This window comes from Haemorhous mexicanus, chromosome 5 (genome assembly GCF_027477595.1).
Source record: "Haemorhous mexicanus isolate bHaeMex1 chromosome 5, bHaeMex1.pri, whole genome shotgun sequence".
Taxonomy (NCBI): domain Eukaryota; kingdom Metazoa; phylum Chordata; class Aves; order Passeriformes; family Fringillidae; genus Haemorhous; species Haemorhous mexicanus.
The window spans coordinates 40,007,804-40,029,596 of record NC_082345.1 but is presented as its reverse complement, the minus strand read 5'-3'; the positions used below and the strand labels follow the sequence as shown (position 1 = coordinate 40,029,596).

General features: G+C 37.6%; 1 protein-coding gene across 1 annotated transcript in view; it reads left to right on the top strand.

The window, feature by feature from the left end:
- Positions 1 to 21,793, top strand: part of TRHDE (thyrotropin releasing hormone degrading enzyme) — a 209,419-nt gene that overhangs the window by 175,168 nt on the left and 12,458 nt on the right. The window contains exons 13-17 of the mRNA XM_059846904.1: positions 3,296 to 3,443; positions 5,573 to 5,670; positions 6,161 to 6,268; positions 17,373 to 17,540; positions 18,047 to 18,187. Of these exons, the coding sequence (XP_059702887.1) occupies positions 3,296 to 3,443; positions 5,573 to 5,670; positions 6,161 to 6,268; positions 17,373 to 17,540; positions 18,047 to 18,187 (663 nt within the window). The remainder of the gene's footprint in view (positions 1 to 3,295; positions 3,444 to 5,572; positions 5,671 to 6,160; positions 6,269 to 17,372; positions 17,541 to 18,046; positions 18,188 to 21,793) is intronic.

Below are 21,793 nucleotides of genomic sequence, written 5' to 3'. Positions count from 1 at the left end.
TGCTTTATCAGGGTGCTGTCTTCTGCTGACCTGGTTGTCATGGTAGTCATGCTACCTCCTGGGACACTTCACACAGGTCCTAAATCTGTGATCAGGATTTTAGGACTTCTTATACATTTAATGGTTCATGGTTTATCTCTTTTATGGTTTAAGGTGAGAGTTTCTCCTTATATCCTATTTTCTCAGCTATGAATATAAAGATTAGCAGCCTTAGTGTTTGGCATTACCCTTACTAAAATATTCCTTTTTGTTCTTTTTTTTTTTCCCCTGAATGAAATACTCCTCAAGGTATTAAAACTTTAGTATATAGTTAATAATTTATTGCATACACATTATATGCCACTTTATATGCAAAAAGGTGAAACAATAAATGTACTTACTACCTCTTGACAGAAGCTATTTGATGCCAAATAGTCTAGGAGTGCAGTGCATTTGGAGTAAAAAGTTCATAAACATGGCTCAGTGACTAGGGTAAAAGGATAGGACTATCATGGTTTTCCGTGGGCATCCATGAAATAAAATAGTGTAAAATATAAATAACATTCTGGCAAGGTAATGTTCCTGAAGCACTTATGTTTTCTTCAGGAAAGTGGCTGTCTTAACTGCCACTGTAAGGGGATTTGAGATATGTCTCTGCTTAAGTTGTCTCAGAGTTTCATCTTAGCATCTGGACTGCCCAGCATGTGCTGACAGAAGAGTTTAACATCATTTGTAGCAGGCATAACCACTTTTCCTCTTAACCATTATCTGAAGGGATGAATTTGCTGTCATTTATATAATAATGACAAGAATCTCCCTTCATCCCCAAGAATCCTTCATCTCCATCCCCAAGAATCTCCCTTCATCCCCATCCCTTCTCTTGGGATCCATTGGTTGATGTGTGGTTTAGGGGGTGATTCTGATGACACTGGGCATAAGCTCTTCTAGGGTCATGCCCAGAAAGGAAAGGAGGGACAGGAGTAAACAGGAAGAAATCTGACTTGGCCACAATCTGTTCGTGTAAGTTGCACAGTACTCTTAGGGAAACAGTAGGAAAAGTGAGAGTTGGGGGTGAGACAGGCATAATTGAATAGTCTGATAAATTTGGAAGTTAAAAGAAGTGAGTGAGTGATGAGAGTAACAGCTGTTGTGAAGTGGATGAGTGAGTATCATCATCCAAGAATCATGATTTTGAAACTCATCAGGAAGTTCTGAGCTCAGGAATAAGAGATAAATCTGAGTTCACTTACTTGTCTTTATGGAGAAGTTAAGCTTAAAAAGAAATAATCTGTTTGTTTTGTAGTGTTGATTTAATTTCTGCACTTAGTATAGGTAGATTTCATTTCAAAACATGAACTTGAATGTCCATTAGTGCAGCTATAATAAACATTAATCTGTTTATTCCTTAAGCAGCATGTTTCCTAGAGCTATTCCTCTTGTTCCTTACTCTACACTTCTTAATGTCAATCAAATCATCAGTAAAAATAATCACAAATTCTGTTAGAAACTAATGACGTATATGCAACTTTAGGTTAGTGTACCTCTTTGAAAACATTATCTCCAAGATTTTTAATGCAGTCAGTCCAGCATGCTTCTAGCTCCATTAATTACGTTTAGAAATCTTTACAAGGTATTAAGACACAAAACTCATCTCAATGATACTCTACTCCTTCAGAAAAAAGACCTATAAAATGAAGTAGCCTTCTGTCTCCAGAGGCATTGGACTTTGTCCACTGCCCACTCTACATGCTTTACAATTTTCATTTCATATCTGCTCAGTTCCTCAGTTGGCACAGCGGGTGCCTCAAGTGATCTTGTTTTTCGTGCTTGAGTATGTGCTGCAACCAGAGTTGAAAACAGAGCTGATAAAATGTGGACAAAAATGACATGAAGCAGACTGGAGGGTGGGATAGATACTTTTGAAATCTGTTACGTGAACTCATTTCTTTCCTGAGAACATGAAGGGAACAGAGTGTAATTCTTCCAACAGAGAGTGTAAAAAATGAAGGCCTGCAAGATGTGGTGAACATTGCAAGGAAACAAACTATTTCAAGCAGTGAGGCAGTTTTTACATGTTATTACAGCAGAGATAAAAATTTATATTAACATGTATGCAATGGTTAGTTTCTGTACTAATGTGTGTAATTTTATTTGTTTGCTACATGTTTGCATTTCTTCCACATTGATGGAAATTAAAGAACATGTGCAGTAGAGGAGAAAAACTAGTCTATGAAGCTATATCATACTGTAGCCTAATAAATTGAACTTTATGGAAGCTACCTTGCTGATTTTAACTATTTAATGAAAAGAGAATCAGTATCTCCTCTCTAGGCAGATAATTAACTCCTTTTGGATTTAAACACCTGCTTGAGGAGAAGTGTAGACAATTTGTTTCTGGAAAGTTCACACCCACAGTGTTGCACTTTGTTTCTGCAGTCTGGATAGTTAAGAAAAAAGTGCTGTTCTGAAAAAGAAAGTGAGAGCAAAAGCTAAAGCTAGACGTTTTCTGTATTTGCTTTTTAAAGTAACTTTCAAATGCTTGTGTCTGTATTGCATTTTATATGTAATACTATTATTTCAGAACCTTCCTGTTCCCCCCCATACACTCTTTCCCATGCAGGGGGAGGTCTTTTATGATTGCCAAAATGGGATAAAATTTTAGCTGGTTGTTTTATAAACACCTGAAACAAATCCATAATTTGTGTGCAAAGTGCTGGAACATCCTGAACCAAAGTGATGTCACTGGATAAGTCCTTCCAAAGTGACTTAAGGTGGATAGAAGACAAGGAAGTTCTAAAGGAGAGAGAAAAGAGTGAGGAGAATAACTGTAAAACTAAAGCTTTTTCTTCAGCACTACTTATTTTCAATTGCTGATGGTCAGTAGAAATGTTTTCTCAAGCAAAATGCCTTTGGTTCTTGATTTTATGCAAACAGCTTTCTATCTTACAAATCAATAATGTAGCACCTTCCTTTTGTTTTGGATATTTTTTGATTTTTTTTTTCTTTAAAGGCAATTACTTCTTCATTCATGTCTTTCATAGCCACAGGAATCTGTTCAAAGTAGGGATAGCTTGTCTGGTTTTCTTTCATCTGTGTTCATGCCTTACTTCATCAAGTCAGTATGCTTCTCTGTGTTGGGAGAGACTGCAAGTTGCTGGTTTTTTATAAGGTTGATTTTTATGTCATTAAAGTGTGACGAGTTTATTATATTTTTCTGCCTTTTAATTTCATTTGGGAAAAAAAAAAGAAATTGTTTATGTGCCATTGTGAATATCTTTGGAAAACCAATTTAATACTAACCTCTTTTGTTGTGCAGAGCTGGTTATTTGCCTCAGAATATTCCTTTGGAGATTATGAGGTACCTTTCAGAGGAAAAGGATTTTCTGCCTTGGCATGCTGCCAGCCGAGCTCTTTATCCTCTAGATAAATTGCTGGACCGTACAGAAAACTACAATATCTTCAATGTAAGAGATACAGTCTTCCTTTCTTTCTTCCTCTAGTTCTTCCTTTCTTTCTTCCACTTACTCTCTGCATCTGTCTGTCCTTCCTGCTTTACTTCCTTTCACCTCTTACTCTCTCATATTATTGCCAAGATTTGAACTGTTCCCCAGGCAGATAACTGTTAATGACCTAGGGATATTAACTTTCTTCTTAATTACTCTTTATTTAAACATAGCAATTATCAAGCTTTGGATCATTTGCAATTGAACAGTGATAACTTTGTTTGAGGCATCTATGACTAGAAGAAGGAAACGTAATTATCCCTCACGTTAAATGTTATGACAAATAAAGTATTTCACTTAAAAGAGTCAAAGTATTCTATTGTCAGATTTTCTCTTTTGAGGAGCCCCGTGGTGATATTTAGGTGGATGCCCAAGATCAGCAAGAGCAGCAAACATAGGCACAACTGAACAGAATGCATGCAGCTGAAGCAAAGATTTGTAGTCATTATTTCGTCCCAAAATCCGTGGTGAATTCAAAGCAGTTACCTTAATTAACAAGAATTAGATCTCCGTTGAGTCAAAAGCCCATTCATAATTGTGTCCAAAGGGACAGCAGTAGCAGCTCACAGTAGATAATTAAGATAGACATGGCAAATATTTTAACATTTAGCTGTAGCTACACTGAAGCATGGTTTATGAAGTACACAGGATTTGACTGCAGCCGGTGACAATTATGAACTCTTGGGGTTTTTATTCTCTATGAATTTTATGTACTCTACATATTTTCAACAGCCAGCATACGGTAACTTTATGTAATGTTGTAAAGCCTTCACATGAAGGAGCTTTTTAAAGCCTGAAATGCCTAAGGATGCTTTTTTCTTCATAAATGTATATTTGTTTGTGTGTATGTGACCATACACACCATGCTCAGAGAGAAGAAAGTTAGAAGTGACTGTATGTATATATGTAGATATTAATACATCTGTAGATATATAGATATATAGATAAACACAAACACACACACACACACACACCCCCCATACATATACACAGAGTTACCTGATGACATGGAAGATTATTTTTGTAAAACGTATACTAAGGCCTACATATAAACCAGAGCCATAATGTAAAATACAGTTGAAATAATTTGCATATTTAGTCTGCTGTTAACTGTAAAGAAAAATTTTTAGGAGTCTGCCATTGCTATTTCACTTTTAAACATGGTTGCATAAAGAAAACACAATTTTAATAAATAAAACCAGTAAAATTCACAGCTGGGTTATGTTTTATCACTACCGATGGGAGTTTTGAAAGCCGAGGTGATAGCAGAGAAAATAAAAAGTCTTTTTAGTCACAGAATAACATATCTGCTAGAGAAAGCTGTAGTATGAATCTTCTTTTGTGTTGACATATATACATGCCTATGTATCTGTAATAATAAAATACATGCTCTCCTATGCAGTTCCTTATATCTTAGTTCTCTTTTTCAAATTGGTGAATTCCACTGGAAAAAGATTATGCTGAATACACAGACAGTGGTTTTCTTCAAAACTGGTGAAAATATGTAAATATGTTGTGTGTGTAAAAAGTAGAAGTTGCTAAAATATATCTTGTGCTTGCTTTGTTCCTTAAGCACACCAGGAGCCTAAAGTTAAAGCATAGTGTCATTAAGTGTACAGAGCTCATTTGCAGCCACATTGTTATGTATTCTGAAGTCAATTGACTGTACCCACATTATGTTTTGACCATGGCTATGGATATTAAAACAGTGCTCTTTTAAAAGTGAACATGCACGGTGTAATCAGGATTGGCCACAAAGAAGAAATTAAGCTATTGACACTTTTGTAATTTTTCAGCTGTACATTGTGAGTTCAAAGTAGCATGTAATAAACTTTTGAAATTGATGGATTTTATAACAATAAACTGTCTTATACTAGGCATCTAATCAAGTAGCTTGTCTCGAGACTGCTTCTTACTATAGCAGTGAAGGAAGATTATAAGTGGACAAGTAGCTTTGCTTTGCAAGTCTTTGGAGTTGGACATTATTTGAGGGTAGAAAGAGAGACCAAACCTCACTAGTCAGCAGTATTTCAGTTTCAAGTAAAAGAATTTCTTTTCAACATTAAATATACTTTTCTTTTTCTCCTCAGGAGTATATTTTGAGACAAGTGGCATCAATGTATCTGAAGCTTGGATGGCCAACAAACAATTTAAACAAATCGCTTGTTCAAGCATCATACCAGCATGAGTACTGTTATATTTACTTTTTTATTGTTTATTTGTGAAATATAATTATAGAGATGCACCATCCTAAAAATTAGTAATGTTTAGTATAACTCAATCATAATTCCTTATCTATGTCACCCTTCTGTTTTTCATTCTGGGTTGCAGGGAAAGCAGAAACATGTTGTGAGATGAATTCTTCTTTCTTAAATTGGGAGAATATGATTTCCTAAGCCCTAACTTAATATCTGATTATTGTGGATTTCTACAAACCTGTACTCATGTGTCCACAGAGGTCGGGAAGAGTGCCTAAATGTAAATGGGGGCTGGTTTTGATCCATGACCTTTCTTTAGTTGTTGCAGTCATTAAACTGACTCTGAGATTTGTAAAGCCAGATTGTCTTTGACATGTTGCCCAACTACTGGTTGCTATCACTTGTTATAAGAAGTATTTTTTTGTAAACATTCAAACACATTTGTTAAAGCAGCCTTATTGCTTTCTTCAATTTGGACAGAGAGCTGCGTCGGGAAGTCATCATGCTGGCCTGCAGCTTCGGGAACAAGCACTGTCACCAGCAGGCTGCCACGTTAATCTCAGACTGGATTTCTAGCAATAGGAACCGGTACGTGGAGCTGAAATGGGTGGCTCACATCTCTCCCACTGAAAGGAGTGCAGCTCTTGCTTTCCTGCCTGCCCTGTCTGCTGTGCCCTCTTTTGCTAAGTTTTTTTACTGGAGGAAGCAGAGGTTGCTGGCTGTCATTTAAAAATGTCTGTGGGGTTTCAGAATGAATGATTTGACTTTGCACATGTGGGCAGGTGGAGGGGATTCTGCCCACTCCTGGTAAATTACTGTTGGATAATTCTATGCTAGAAGATGAGAAGGCAGGTTTTAAGGATGGATTTAAAGGAAGAAAGATAAGTGAACACCCTCTTGTCAGACAAACATGAAACCTATGTTGAGGTAAGAGAGCAGAAGATGCTAAACATTTAAAGAAGTGATGTGGGTTAGAGACAGAAGGACTGAGAAGTAAGGAAGGAGATGTGTTGGAGGGAAATGTTACAAGGTACTTAAGGGTGAAGACTTGAAAATTAATGTGATTCAGGAATACACGGAAAAGCTCGTGTAAGGTTTCAGAGGGCAGATGCTATTAGAGCTGATGCCTTGAGCATAAGCAGCACTGTAGTGGTTTGACAGAAAATATGTAAGTTAGGCTGTCAAGACACAGGTTTATTCAGCTGAGGCAAAAGAACATGGGACATGGATTGTGTATGAAGTTTATCTTTTAAAGGCAAGCATCTAAGAAATATGAAATAACTGAAATTTCAAATGCTTAAGTAAGTTGTGATCTATGAACAATGAGATCAGCATGGAGTATAGGTTAAGACCACAACTTCTTTCGAAAGAATAGTGGATTTTCTGATTTTGTGAAATATTTACACTGTATACATTTGTACATGACGTAATATTTTGGTTTAAAAGAGGATATTTTACTTTCAAGTACAAAAGAACAAGATAAGAGAAAAAGTCTCTCATTTTTAGTCACAGTCTTGTATTAGCTTGGCAAAAGGATCAGATCTCTCTAGCCCTTCAAGCAAGCAGGATTTTTCAGGGATTTCTTGGACTTACTGCTGTTTGTTTGCAATTAATTTGTCTCTGTCTGTCTTTGTAATCTTTAAAAATCCTTTATGGGCATACCCAGTTGCATAAATGTCCAAGTGTTTTTTAAAACCAGCCATGAAAGAAAATTTCTTTCCTACATGACTTTGAAACTTCTGGAAAAAAAATAGCTTGTAACTGTTACTATGTACCTTTAAGTAAGATGTGTGTGAGGTGGAGGGTTTTCTTGTGTAAGGTGACACCAGATATATTTACCATGAAATATATGTCCTAGGGTTTTATATGAATTCTTACCATAAGCAGCAACAATCAGTATGAAGCTATTTAAAGAGGCAATTATAGAGAAAGAATCATTGGAAACAGTCTGCAGAAGTAATTTACTTAGATATTCATTTGCAAAATTAGTTAATCAAACCTAGCATTACCTATTAGCATGCACAGCAGTAGATTATTCACTGTTAAAAAAGCTGTCACCCTGCAAAGCTACCTGCCTGTGTCTTTCCAATAGGATTAAGAAAGGAGGCATCAGGAAAGAAAAACATAACAAAACACAAGCCTATAGCTTTACTAACAGTAGCAAGAGAGAAAAGGAATAAATTTAAGAAGCTGTCTGAAGATTCATCTTAGGCTTTCAATGGGGCCATTTTTGGTAGCAGAAGATTGTGGTTGCCAGCATATGATGAGTATTATGATAAAAGCGCCACAGCAGGGCAGAGGAGAATAGCTACTAAGTTAAAGCAATGTGTTTCTCAAAGGAACTGCACAGTTTTGAAAAATGGCTGCAGCAAATAATGTAATTACAGAATAGAGATTGACAGTCAGCTGATAAATAGGGGAACAACTGGCAAAGAAGATAGAGACACACTTTTATTTATTTTTTAAGATTGTAGGATTTGTTCTGTCCTGCGCTCCAGAATTTCCCAGTTTTCTCAGAACAGGCTCACATCCTGAATGTAACTAATATATGGGCAAAACTCATTTCCTATCTGCTCACATTGAAGCAACATTACAATAGACCACTAGTAATAGCAGCTCAGTAAACATAAAATCAGCTTGTATTTCACAATAACAGCATTCATAGGGTATGTCAGTGTTCTCTCAAGAATGTTCAGATCCTATTGAATCAGAACAGTTCAAGCTAACTCAGACTGAAACCTGAAAGTAAAACAGAGGCTCTTTTTCCTGCTTTTTTACTAAGAAACCAATGATTCCACAATCAGAATTTAATTAGCATGGTGTTTGAGTCATGCTTCTGCCTCTTTTAGCGCTTTAGAGGCAATAACTAGCTCAAGTGCAAAGGGCAAGCAGGTAAGTACAAGATATATGCAGACAGCACATCTAAGAGGTACCAGTTTGTATTTTTTGTCATCAATCAAGTGTTTTGCCCTTAACGGCTGTTTGTGAATTTGCTGCAAACAGCCTGGTCAGAACCTGTAAGATTCCCTCAGATCTTGTTTCCTCACAAAGAAGGGGGAACTCACACTCCTCTTTCTCCAGATTTCTCTGACAACTGGTGAGAAAAGTTGGTGACAGATACAGAAACTGTATGTATCCTTGCCTATTCCATTCCTTATCAGCAATTACTGTAAATGTTCTTGGGTTGGCCATTCCCTCTTCTGAAACAAAACCATGTAACTGACCCATGAGTGCAGAAAGCCTGGGTTTGGTGGGTTTGCATAGCCAGAGCACAAAAACCGAGTTCCAGAGAGCTCAGAGGTACTTTATATATAGATATAATTTGAGTTTCACTGTGACAGTAAAAATAAAGGGTAATTTGCAACATTACCACCCATCCCCCTCCCCCCAAAACTTTATTCTAAGATGACACAAATTTTTCAAAGCAGTAGAGACAATAGAATTAGGTTTGTGTCTCAAGATTTTAATCAAGTGAAAATTAAGTCCGTATTAAATTAAAATGTGATATTAAATACCACATAAATGCACCGTCAGTAAATCATATAAAGGAGGTTTTTGATTCCATGGCAGTTAAAGCTGAAATAGCTATAACAGAGAATGTGCAGATAATACTGAAGAAATGCTAACATTCATAACTTTTTTTAGCCACATTATTATTCTATGACTTTTTAGATGTCCTTTTGAAAATGTTTTTCTGTTTTACTTGTTATATTTAGTTTTGGATAAAGTGTCAGGTAGTACAATAACATCTAACTGTGTTTTACTGGCATGTGCTTAAACTTGTTGTGGTTTTTAGTAATTACAATCAATCTGGTAGGTCCAGAAATGAATTACCATCTACTCTTCACAATAAGAAAGTGAGTAATCATGATATCAGATACTGTTTGCATTTTGTAATTATATACTCTTCATTGTGCAAGGAATTTGCCACTGTTCACCAAGTAAAATAATGGTCATTCTTGGCACAAGACCAGAGGTCCTCTTGTATTTTCAGTACTGTTTGAAAAAGCCCTTAGATTTCCAACTATAGTGCTGCAGATTTTCTTCTGGAATTAGGGAAAAAACCCAGTTTATATGTGATCTACAACACTAGCCTCTATGCATAAAAGTGGAAGTCAGCTGAGAGGCTGTGAAGACTCGAGTTTCTTAAGTGACTTAGGTTTTGCTTTGTTTTTGGATGCTTGGCTCATAGAGCAGAATCAGATGCTCAGAGTTGTGCTTCCTACAGGGGGATTTAGGGGCCTCTGAAATGCAGCTGGCAGCAGCCACTGTGCTGTGAAGAGCCTCTTAACATGAGATTCTGAAGTGTGAGTGGGCCCTCTAAGGGTCCAGCACTACAGGTGGTAGGAAGGATACCTATATCAAATGAATACATAAATGGCAATTGTAGGGTATGAGGTCCTTGCAAAAAATGCCTTTCAATATTGTCACTAAAGCAGGAAAATGCTCCTTTTCTTTTCCAGAACAGCTGCTCTTAAACATCGTTTCAAGCAGTAGTGCTGAGAGTCCAGCAGTTTGCTGTGCCTTGGTTTAGTGCCTCAGCCCTGTACCTGCCAATGCAGAAAGCAAGCCTGATGACCTGTCTGTGAGGTGTTAGGGACACTATTAAGATGCTGCAGCACACTTTCCTCTTCTAGCTTCAGCTCAGCCTCTGGGATTTATTTAATTAGCAAGAGAAATGATACAGCTCTCCAGTCTAAAGATGAGAGAGCATTCATCTCAGGAAAAAGGGGCTTCAGTACCTGAAATACCAGAAATACTTAGTGTGCAAGGGGCTTTAGGTGGTATTGCTCAGGACCCCTTTTTCAGGGCAAAATGCAATGGAAAAAAAAGGACCATAACTGAGAGAAATTTGTTTGTACAAGGAGCAAAGCAAACACATAGCATCAGAAGTAGAAGAGATTGTAAGGAGACATCTTGTTTTGCTTATTTAGTAATTGGTATATTCTAACCCTTGCAGTTGTTAAAAAACAGTCATTATTTCTTTCTACTGAAGATCTGAAGTTAGATCCTAAAATAGGTCTTGCAGTGAATTTAAGTAATTTTACTCTTTTTTTTAAATGACTGGTTGCTTGGAGGGCTGTATTTACTTCTGTACTTCTGCTCCTGTACGGGAGCAATGGAAACCCTTGAAACTTTCATGTTGATGTTCAGAAGAATACAGAGTAGAAAATATATAACCGTGTTGAAATTTCCCTTGTAGTTTGAGAATGTAAAGTTACTGGGATTCAGTCAAGAGCAGAATGTTGTACAAGAGAAGCTGCTGTTGGCTGAAAATAAAGATGTTTGCTTCTACCTTCATTTAACAGAGCTCATCCCTGTGGAGCTTTCATGTGTGAAGAAATACATTATTCACACTCCTTAGATGTAACAGCATTGTGGTTCAGCCTAAAAAATTAACAAAATTACCATTCAATGCCTGCCTGAGCTTAATAATCAGCCTTGTTAACCCCTTTAACCTTCACTGCATCTATTCTGAAAGAAAAACATGTTTCTAAGAGGATTAGCATTTTCAGATTTCTTGCCTTGAATAGGTTGAGTAAACATGTATTTCTGAAATTCAGGAAAGAATGCATGGAGAGCTGCAATATGTAAACTCCTGACAGGTGATAACAGGGGTTAATATTCAGATATACACCATGATGGCTCAAAGCATAACTTATCCATAGACATGAGCATGTTTTTACAAACATCACTGTGGGTGCAGGCACAGTTATCTTCCAGCTACTCACACCATACATCAGCTACAGGTTGCCACATATACATTTCTGCTGGCAAAGTTGCCTGTGGATGTGTGCTTGCTTGAGGCAGAGTTAAACAGGATGATGTAAACATGAATATATGAGAGAGCTGCTTCGACTTGAGACAGCTGATTTTGCCTTCAGCAGGAAAAGGAGTTCTGATTCTGTTAGTAGGGCTGTGGTGATGCTGTTCTGCTGACATGCAGCACTGAACAGTGGGAGATGATAGTATTGCATCATCATAGACACAGTTATGTGCACACATTCTGTGAGATGTTACTGGACCTTTTGGAAGGCCCCAGCTAGTCATAGTCACTTTCCTTTACTCTGATTTTAAACTTCTTTAGAAACTTAACCGTTGCTATTTATTGCTGTCATTTATATGGAAACAAAGTACCTTAATTAATTGCCTTAATACTCCTAGAAAACTTAGGGTAAATGCATTTCACTGATGCTGATGTCATATCACTTTGGGGTGATTTTAGCTTTAATGCATTTTTTACTATTTGTACTATTAATCTTCTGTCACAATCACTCTGATCAGTTCTGTGGATGTTTCATTGAGGAGTGCAGGCTGTTCCACTGAATTAGGTTAAGCCAGCATCCATTCTGTAACCCATGGGTTAATGAAGTTTGCATTTGTCTGTCTTTGTGAATGAGGAGAGGTAGAGGCTGATGGACAATTCTGAATGCAAACACAGATATTTTAAAGCTGTTGTGGTCTAATCATCCATATTGCTCTGAGAAATCTGGGAGTGCTGAGGTGGGGCCATGTCACAGGACCAGTGGGAGCTTCAGACAAGTCCTCTCTTAGCCTCAGATTTTGGCAGCAGTTTCAATTTAAGGAATGATTCTGGTCCACAAGTACTAAGGATGGCAGATCAGGTCTATTTTAATAAAATGAATTATTTATTGAACAGACAGGAGATAAAAGACAAAAGATCTTAATCAGAGTTACTTACTACACAGTATAAAACTAAAAAGAACTACTAATAGATTACAGCATGACATAAGCCAGTTCCTATATTAAAGCTAGAAAAAGACATAGTATTGATTAGGAGTCAAATGTAACTTACCACTTAAATAATGACAAGGTGCACAGATTCCTTCACTCAGTCTCAGTGGGAGTAATGGGGAACCAAGCATCCCTACTCATGGGAAAAACTCCACACATTCCCATGGAATGTCTAGAGGATTTCTGCCTTGTGAGAGTTTGGTGTAGTTTTTGTACTTTGTAAAGTGAGGTGTTTGGCAGTGCGAAATCCAACTTACCTTCTGGATCTCACATCGACATTAAGCTTTTTATTGGCAATGGTGAGTTGCCAGACCTGTGTTAACCCTGGGGTGCCAAAAGAACTCACTGCAAGGCAGCTATTCCTGTTTCAGTTACCTGACTGGTTAACAAGCAACAGATAAGCTCTTGTGGGGCAAGGTGCCCTTCTACAGGCCAGAGATCCTGAAAAGAGAAGAGATGAACTTTCCCGTTCTGTCTGTGGGTTTCAACACATGGAACACATCTGTGTTCTTTTGCATTACAAATGGATCACTTTTGGTTACTAAGTAATGAAATCAGGATCTTACATCTCTGCACACTAATACTAAAAAACCTCATCTTATCTTTTAAAGTCTAATAATGTACTTATGGACTTCTTGGGTGGCTACTGTTCTCTGTTTCACTTCTGTCATGCTGCTGTGGTGGTTAGGAATGTTGGTTAATTCTTTATCATCTTAAGAAAGGTGTAAATAATGACGTTAATGTTTTCCATCACATAATTTGAAGGACAGTGATAACCAGTAAGCCAAATTTGTGCATTGGGAACCTCCACACTTGTTCATGCAGATTTTGTGTTTCCTCTACAAGGAGTAACAGATTCATGTCCATCCACCTGCCTGGGCTGGCAGTGTGCTTAAATGCCTGCACCTTTAACAACAGATTGGAAATGCCACCAGATAAACAATTGCAGGCACGTATAGGAGTGTGTTGCACATCTATAAACAAAACTCCCTATAGATCCAAGGGAGTAGTAAATTACGAGTCATTAATTGAAGGAATTTCAATGAAGTCTGGCTTAGGTGATAGAAAATCAAAAGTTTTTCCAAACAAGCATTTTTTCTTTCCTTTTCTTCCTCCTTTATTTCTCTGTCTAATTACATGTGGTGGATAATTTTTTTTCTGTGTTTCACATGGACACAGTAGTGCTACTGTCTTGCAACAACTTAGAAATGTACTTGAGTTTAACCACCTACATAAGTATTTGTGAGAACATGGCCAACAGGTTAATTACTTTTGTTATTTTCTTGGAAGAGGCACTGGGTTCTTTCAAGGGATTGACGCCTAGCAGCTATTTTTGGAAGTTGTTAGCAGCAAACATGAAAAAATGAGAGTTATTTTAATTTTTTTCACACATGAGTGTCTGATAAATGTAAAAAAATAAAGTGAATCCCTTCTTCTGTGTTTGCAACCCCTAGAAGCTTTAATTACTGAAAAAAATCAGACATAGCTATTCATGAATTTTGAAATGTTTCTGGAGCTTTGCCAGCTAATGTGAGCCAATGTTGCTGAAGTGATTTACTAATTAATAGGTTGTTACAACATTTGAGTACAATCTTGCACTCAAGTCAATAAAACTTAAGGAGGAAAAACTCACCGTGGAGTGCATGAGTTAATCAAGGACTTAGCACTCTGAAAGGCCATCTGGGTCTTAATAGAGAGAGGACTTCATCTTGTAAAAGGTGAAACAGGGGCAGCTGGTTCAGGCAGTGTTTTTGTCTTCTGACTTCTTTGTGTCTCCAGATTAAAACGACCCTGTACGTAGTGATTATGGATTAGCAGTAATTTATTTGAAATCCTTAAAATTTTGATAGATTAGCCTCCAATTTTCTCATTCAGGGATGATTTCTCCACAACTTTGCAAAACAATTGATCAGAAACAACCATACTTTTGTTGCAAAATACATATCTATGAAGACATATCTACTCAGGGATTGGTGCCAAAAAGAAGTACTTAACTCATTACTCAGTTATTAAAATCAGTGTTGAAGAGTTTGACTATGCTGGTTGCATGTTCACATGTGGGGGATCTGCAATAGGAATGGGAAGGAGCAATAGCAGTAACCATCACCTGAGGGGTGATGTATTCCCTGCCTGCCTCTGTCTGACCCCTGTGATACCTGAAACAGGGACTGTGCATAGCTTTGCCCCAGACACCTTGAGGAGCCACATCCTCAATTCATGTCCCCTGAATTCAAGGTGGGACAGGAGCCTGGATGTCGAGCCCATCACAGCTCTGGACCTCAGTTTTCAAGGGAAAGTTCTGCCCTCTCTCTTTAGACTGGGTATGTGCTATGGCAGAGGATCATCTCCTCCTCTTTCTGCACAATGGTGCCAGCAGCATGACTCCTGGAGTTTGTAATAGAGAATGGGAGCATCAGATTTAGGATTGAAGTTTTTAAAAATAAGCTGTATGGTGCTCTTTTTTATAATGGAATCTGTATTACAGATCTGCCAACAAAGTACTAATTCTTCATTCTTTCTTATCTGAGCCTTGTAACCTATTAAACAAGATTATAAATACAGCCATCAAGAAAAATAGGCTTAAGTTAAATGTAAAATTGTTGCAAAAATAAGAATAATGTTCCTGATTAATTTTCTTTGTCAAATAGAACCCTAAATGGTGTTGAAACTTGTTACTTAATCAAAGAACTGTCTAATCTGTGTGCATTTACATTTAAAAAAATTAGAACACAATTTCCCCAGAAGATAAATAATTATGGTCCAATTTTATAAGCATATCTTCAATTGTTAGAACATACTTTAAATAGGAGCAAATATGTACCAATTAATTATGACTTAGGACATTATTCTTAGCTCATTGTAGAGCTTTATAATTCACTAGTGAAAAAAAGAAACCCCTGTAAAGGCATAGCACGATTTTAATTCATTTTTTTCTAACTGTTTAATTTTTAACTTTTTCTCCCAAAGTGTTTAATTTTTAAATGAGCTCAACTAGCTACACATTTCATTCTCACCATCATATCCCTAATGCAAGAAAAAGAAAGTTTAATAAATTGGATCAGTATTCAAATTAAAGCCATTTAAAGTGATGCTCTTAAACGTTTATTTTTATTCTTCTGAAGTATCCATCAATCATATTAGCTCCTTAAAAATGAGAGCAGCCTTGAATGCACAGATGAGGTTTCACTAACAGCAGGATGTGTTCTGCAGCGTTGCAACCCAAGCAGTACCAAAATAATGGTAATTTTATCCACTTGATTCAGGTAATACAAGGGGCAAACATCCACATGCTGGTCTAGTGCCTTGGAACTGCAATTTTCCTGGAACCTATAATACTGAAAAACCTGTAGACTGGAGAGATTTCAGATATTTAGATAATGATAGAATACACGCCCAAGATGACTGGACGAGTGAGAAAGCAAAAATCCCCACAAATGGACAAAATTCAATTAGAGGACTCTCTGTAGGGGCAATAGTTAAAGAGAAATTACTTTGAGGACATTTGCATTTTCATAAGCAGTTTTCATTTCCACAAAAGGAACCCCCCTGTCTACAGTGGTGATTAGAAGCCTCTCACAGGAGTAGTTGGTAGTGTTTCGTAGCTGTACATTTTGTAGTTTCTGAAGGTAAGCCTTTTAAAAGCAGTATTTGTGTTCCATGTCTTGGTTTGTAAGGGCTAAGTTTTTTCACATTGTCCTAATTACTTAGCTTATAGGTGCAGACCTAAAGTTTTCCCTGGAGCAGTTGATTGGATGATTTTGATTAGATCTGCTGCAGCACTGCAAGTATACTACTACTGATTTGGTGGCAGTAGAGTTCTCTTTGCAAGGAAGATGGTGACATCTAGGCTATTGTCATGGGATCAGCTCCATCCCTTGTCTTAAGGTCTCCTTCCTTCCCAGAGATGCAAATGATCCTGTGCCTACTGACTACACTGCTGCTAAAAATTGCTGGTGTTGCCCCTTAGAATGTAAAAAATGGCTAGGTGGGAAAGCCCATTGAATTGATATGTTTTAATGTAAATTTTGAAAGTGAGGAGTGCTGTCTATTAGACATACACTTAGGGGTTAGACATACACTTCTAGGTACATCTCTGCTGTGTCTGTAGCAGCCAAACACAGAGTGACAGTCCTTCCAGCCCACAGTTCCTACCTGAATTGATGGGACAATGGTACAAATGTTTCACCTTCTATGCTTGTATAAGGAACATAAGCAAGGTAGGAAATTGAAAGCCCAGCTGAGACCTTTTTAGAAGAACACTGTACATATGCACATGCTATATATACACTAGGTCTGGATTTGGTAATTAAACTGTAGTTTGAGTTGATATTAATTTAGCTGTAATTACAGTTCTCTATGGCACAGCTGGTTTTGTACCGGTATTATATGCTAAAAAAAACAAACCCCAGATCTTTCTGTTTTCTTTACTCCTGACAATATCATGTTTAAGTATCATTATCACAGCACATCTTTTCTTACTTGTACGTTACCATATGAAGACGAAGCACTTTCCAGCCCAAGCAAGGAGGGGTTTCTGGCTGCTCAGGTCCTGTAGTAAAACAGTGCAAAAGACAAGAAGAGCAGATTTGGCGCAGAGCCCAGTAACAGTGATAAGATCCTGTACTAATTTGGAGAGCTTATGTTACCTGTAGGTTATGTGGAACATTGTGAGTTGATGAACTACATGAACATATCTTATAGTCTTCTGACAACGTGACGGTGTTGTGAAGGAAGTGGCAAGCATGTGCTACCCTTTAGAAAGCCCATTAGGATGGCCTGGAAAATGCTGATAGCAGTAAAGAGAAGCAAATGTAATTTTCAAAAAAACCCATTACTGTTGGACAATAATTTTGAAGTCTCAGAAATGATCCTCCTTTGTATCCAATATCAGGAGGCTGCTTGTTTACCAAAATGCTAATACTGATTTCTCTTGTAGAATCCCTCTCAATGTGAGAGACATTGTCTACTGTACAGGAGTTTCACTGATGGATGAAGATGTATGGGAGTTCATTTGGATGAAATTTCATTCTACCACAGCAGTGTCTGAGAAGAAAATACTATTAGAAGCCTTAACTTGCAGTGATGACAGAAACTTGCTCAACAGGTAAAAAATATTCAATATTTGAATCTGTTACTATTAATCACGTCAACAGTTATGGATCATCACTTGAGCTTTCATCTAAAGGACAGAAATTTGCTTTCCAAGTACAGGCTTACTGTCTGTTTAAACCATCTTACACTTTTGCATTATTGCATATGAAAATTGACGCATATTATATTTTCAGTTCCAGATTTTCCTTTGTTCATTGGAAATGTTTAAAATCTTGTAATACTTATTGGTATTTTTTTGTTAACATGTCTTGACCAATCTGATCTTACAGATTTTATATAAGTGCACATGTAAAGTTGGACTCAGCTTTTACTGAAATCTTTTTACATCAAGAACGTTCTGATTCTTAAATGTGTCCAGTCTTTGGAATCATAGAAATAAACTGAACTCACTTTGAGACTTAAACAATTCAGCAGTGATCTTTTTTTTCCAAGAGTTTTTTGATGGACTGATGTTAGACAATTGTTTGTGAAACTAAATGTTCCTGTTTCTCCCACTAGACTTTTGAATTTGTCTCTCAACTCCGAAGTTGTCCTGGATCAGGATGCAATTGATGTGATAATCCACGTAGCTCGAAATCCACATGGAAGGGACCTTGCTTGGAAGTTTTTCAGAGAAAAATGGAAAATACTGAATGCTAGGTAAAGATAAAAATTCTTAATTTATTTTCATTTTCTTTTCTTGATATAATTTGTGTAAGTATTGTATAGGTGTGTATTTATGTAAGTTTGTGAATCTAGTTCCTTCTCTTTTAATCCATGAATAGAGATGTCTCTAAATAGGCAATAGCTACACATGAGTCATAAATGCATTTATTCATGGATTATCACACACGCATAGAGACATTTGTCTCTTAGCAATCATCTGTATATATATTAGTGTATTGTGTCTGTGCTTGTGATAATGAATTTTATCTATATGTCAAGTGCTGCAGTCCTATTTTTACACAGAGAAAAAACGGCGGTTCCCAATGGAATTTTTCTGATTTAAAGTTGGATAGAAAAAATGCTCTTTTCAAAAATATTATTTCAGCAGTGGAAAATTGCACATTTTGACGCATTTCCATTTTCAAAAGGATGTTAATATAGTGGCATCCCCTTTCTTTCCACTCTGTGTTTCAGGTGAGTTTCAAGTAACATAGGAGCAACATTTTGAATTAAAAATAGATGAACAGAAAGGAGACAAGGTTGCTCCTTACACCTGCTTCTCTTTCTCTTTGAACAAGTGCTACATGCTCCCACTCTGAAGCCCAGTCAACATTTTAAAATCCTTTTTGATGAAGATTTTGATATTAATTCAATGAATCACAAATTTCTGTAGTTCTTTAGGAACAGCCTGAGGGCCTGAAAGATTGCACAGCAGCTCATCTGATACTGACAGATTAAAAAGGACCACAGCTTGGGTGAGATTCAGATTCTCAAAGGCAGGTGTCCAAGATTTTAAGGCATCCCCTGCCAGGTTGCACCTTTGGTGTTGGCAGGAAGGGCATTGCAGATCTGTTCCATTCTGGACTTGTGAGGAGCCAGCTATTGTACCACAGAATATTTGAAATTATATATTTAAAGTGCTGTATTTAAGCAACTAAATCCCAGTGCCTGATGAATAGAGGTGCAAACTTCCTATTGGTTTCACAGCATCAAAGTAAGAGTCAAAGAAACTCAGAAACTGAGTTTAGTTTTCCTAAAAAATCTGAGACTTTTTCATGCTGTTTTGGATTATTCTTAGTAGTATAGTGAGATTTCAGAAGAAGTTCATCTGGGAAAATAGGTTTGAGCTGGAATTGGTTTTGGAAATTTATATTGCAGGAGCATACTTCTTGAAAGCCATTTCCAAAAAAGCTCTAAGAGTGTTGAATTGTTTAAAAATTAAGAATTCTCTGCTTTTGGTGTGATTATTCCAGGAACTGGACTTTTAGACAGAAACTGGATGGCAGATGTATCACTATTACACAAGCCAGTTCAGGTAGCAAATAATTTTTCAGGTTCCTCCAGGGATTTATCCAGAGTTTAGGCACAAAGCCATCACAATCTGTATTGCTACAAACACATATGCTGTAGTTGTGTCCTGCCTTAGTAAGTATATTTATCTGACAACCTGGCTAACACCTGTGATTTTAGATGTGGACAATGTTAAGCAGTGTAGACAAATAGAAAATCTTTAACAAACTGTGCCACATGCCAAATCTTTTGGGTTGTAATTTAAAATAGCTTAATTTCACCTAGAATTTGAATTGTACTTATTTCACTTGCTTGGGATGCATCACTGTGTAATCTGAATTCATAACAATCAGTAAGGCCTCATCAAAGACCATTTATTGTCCTTTTGAAAAAGAAAATAACAGCGAGTTTGTCTTTTTGCTCGACACTCTCTTTGTGTTACCTTCATTCAGCTTGATCTCCAAACACAAGTCAGAGCCACCAAAAAGATTGTAGCAGTTGCTTTTTCTAAACGTGACATCCAGTTGAGTTTCTTTTGATCACCAAAAGATTCAGTGCAGTGAAATGAAATAGTTAGTGCAAGCTGTACATACATGTTATGTATCAAAAGTAATGTTGTTTTGTAATCATAGATTAGAACCTTCTAGAAGAGACTTTGAGAGAGCAGAATCAGTCTAATTAACTTAACTGTTCAGTGAAACAGTGACACGATAGCATGCAAGGTCCTGCCCCTTCACAGCATCCCAGGCACGCCCACAGCCAGGCTGGGCAGAGCAGCCCTGAAGAGAAGGACTTGGGGGTGATGAGAAACCTCAACATGACCTGGCCATGTCCATTCACAGCCCAGAGCCAGCCCTGGGCTGCATCCAAAGCAGCGTGGTCAGCAGGGCAAGGCAGGGGATTCTGCCCCTCTACTCTGCTCTGGTGAGACCCCACCTGCAGTGCTGTGTGCTGCTCAAGTGTCCCCAGAGCATGAAGGACATGGAGCTGGTGCAGCAAGTCCAGAGGAAGGCCATAAAGTTGGTAAGAGGACTGGAGCACCTCTCCTACACAGACAGGCTGAGGAACATGGGGCTGTTCAGTCCAGAGAAGAGAAAGGTTGTATGGAGACCTAACAGCAGCTTTCCAGTATTTGAAGGGGGCCTACCACAAAGCCAGAAGGGGAGGCTTCATCAGGAATTGTAGTGATAGGGCAGGGAGGAATGGGTGCAAATAGAAGAAATAAGTTAGAAATATTAATGAGAAATCTTTTACTGTGAGGATGGTGAGTCACTGGAACTGGCTGTCCAGGGAGGTTGTGAATACCCCATCCCTTGGCAGGGCTCAAAGCCAGGATAAGTCCTTGAGCAACCTGGTCTAGCAGGAGGTGTCCCTGCACATGGAGAGGTAGGGGTTGGAATTGGATGATCTTGAAGGTTCATTCTAATCCCTTAATGTTCTGTGATTCTGTGATTCTGACTTGACCTCACCATAGTACTGCATTTTAAAAATACAAGCTTTATTGTGGAATTATGGTTGAAGAAGAACATGCACTTCTTGGAGCAAGTGCCAAGGACAGTCACAAAGGTCATATGATGCCTGGTGTATCTGACCTATGAATTCAGGTTGAGAGAGTTGGGAATGTACAGCCTGGGGAAGAGAAGGCTCTGGGGAGACTTTATAGCACCTTCCAGTACCTAAAGGATCCTTACAGGAAAGCCAAAGAGGGATTTTTACAGGGGCATGTGCTGATAAGGCAAGGGGAAAAAGCTACAAACTGAAGGAGGGCAGGTTTAGATTAGATAGTAGGAAGAATTCTTTCACTGTGAGGTGTTGTTGGATAGGACTTTGGGCATCCTGGTCTGGTGAAAGGTGTCCCTGCCCATAGCAGGGGGATTGGAGCTGGATGATATTTCCAACCCCAATGATTCTAGGATTCTATGATTCAAGAAGACTTTTTCCCAAGGCATCCTTTTACTACAATTATAATTTATTATTTAATTTGATTCAAATTTAAAATACTTTGTGTGAAGCATTAATTCAATAAGGTGATAGCTCAGTGGTATTTTTCTCTTAATTTAGTATAAAAAGTGTCGATGTTTCAGATAGTAAAGTGAAATAGCTGAGGGGGATTAAATTACAGCTCTATTTCCTCTTACTTTTAAACATAGCATGTCGAGGAGTTAGAATTGCCACGAAATATTGTTAATCCTTTGTATTTTACAGTATGCTTGTATTCACATTGTCCAGAGCATATTGATGATGTATAATGTCTTCAAAGTCACTCGTATAGTTTACACAGGTGACTTAAAAACTGAGGTGCCTAACAAG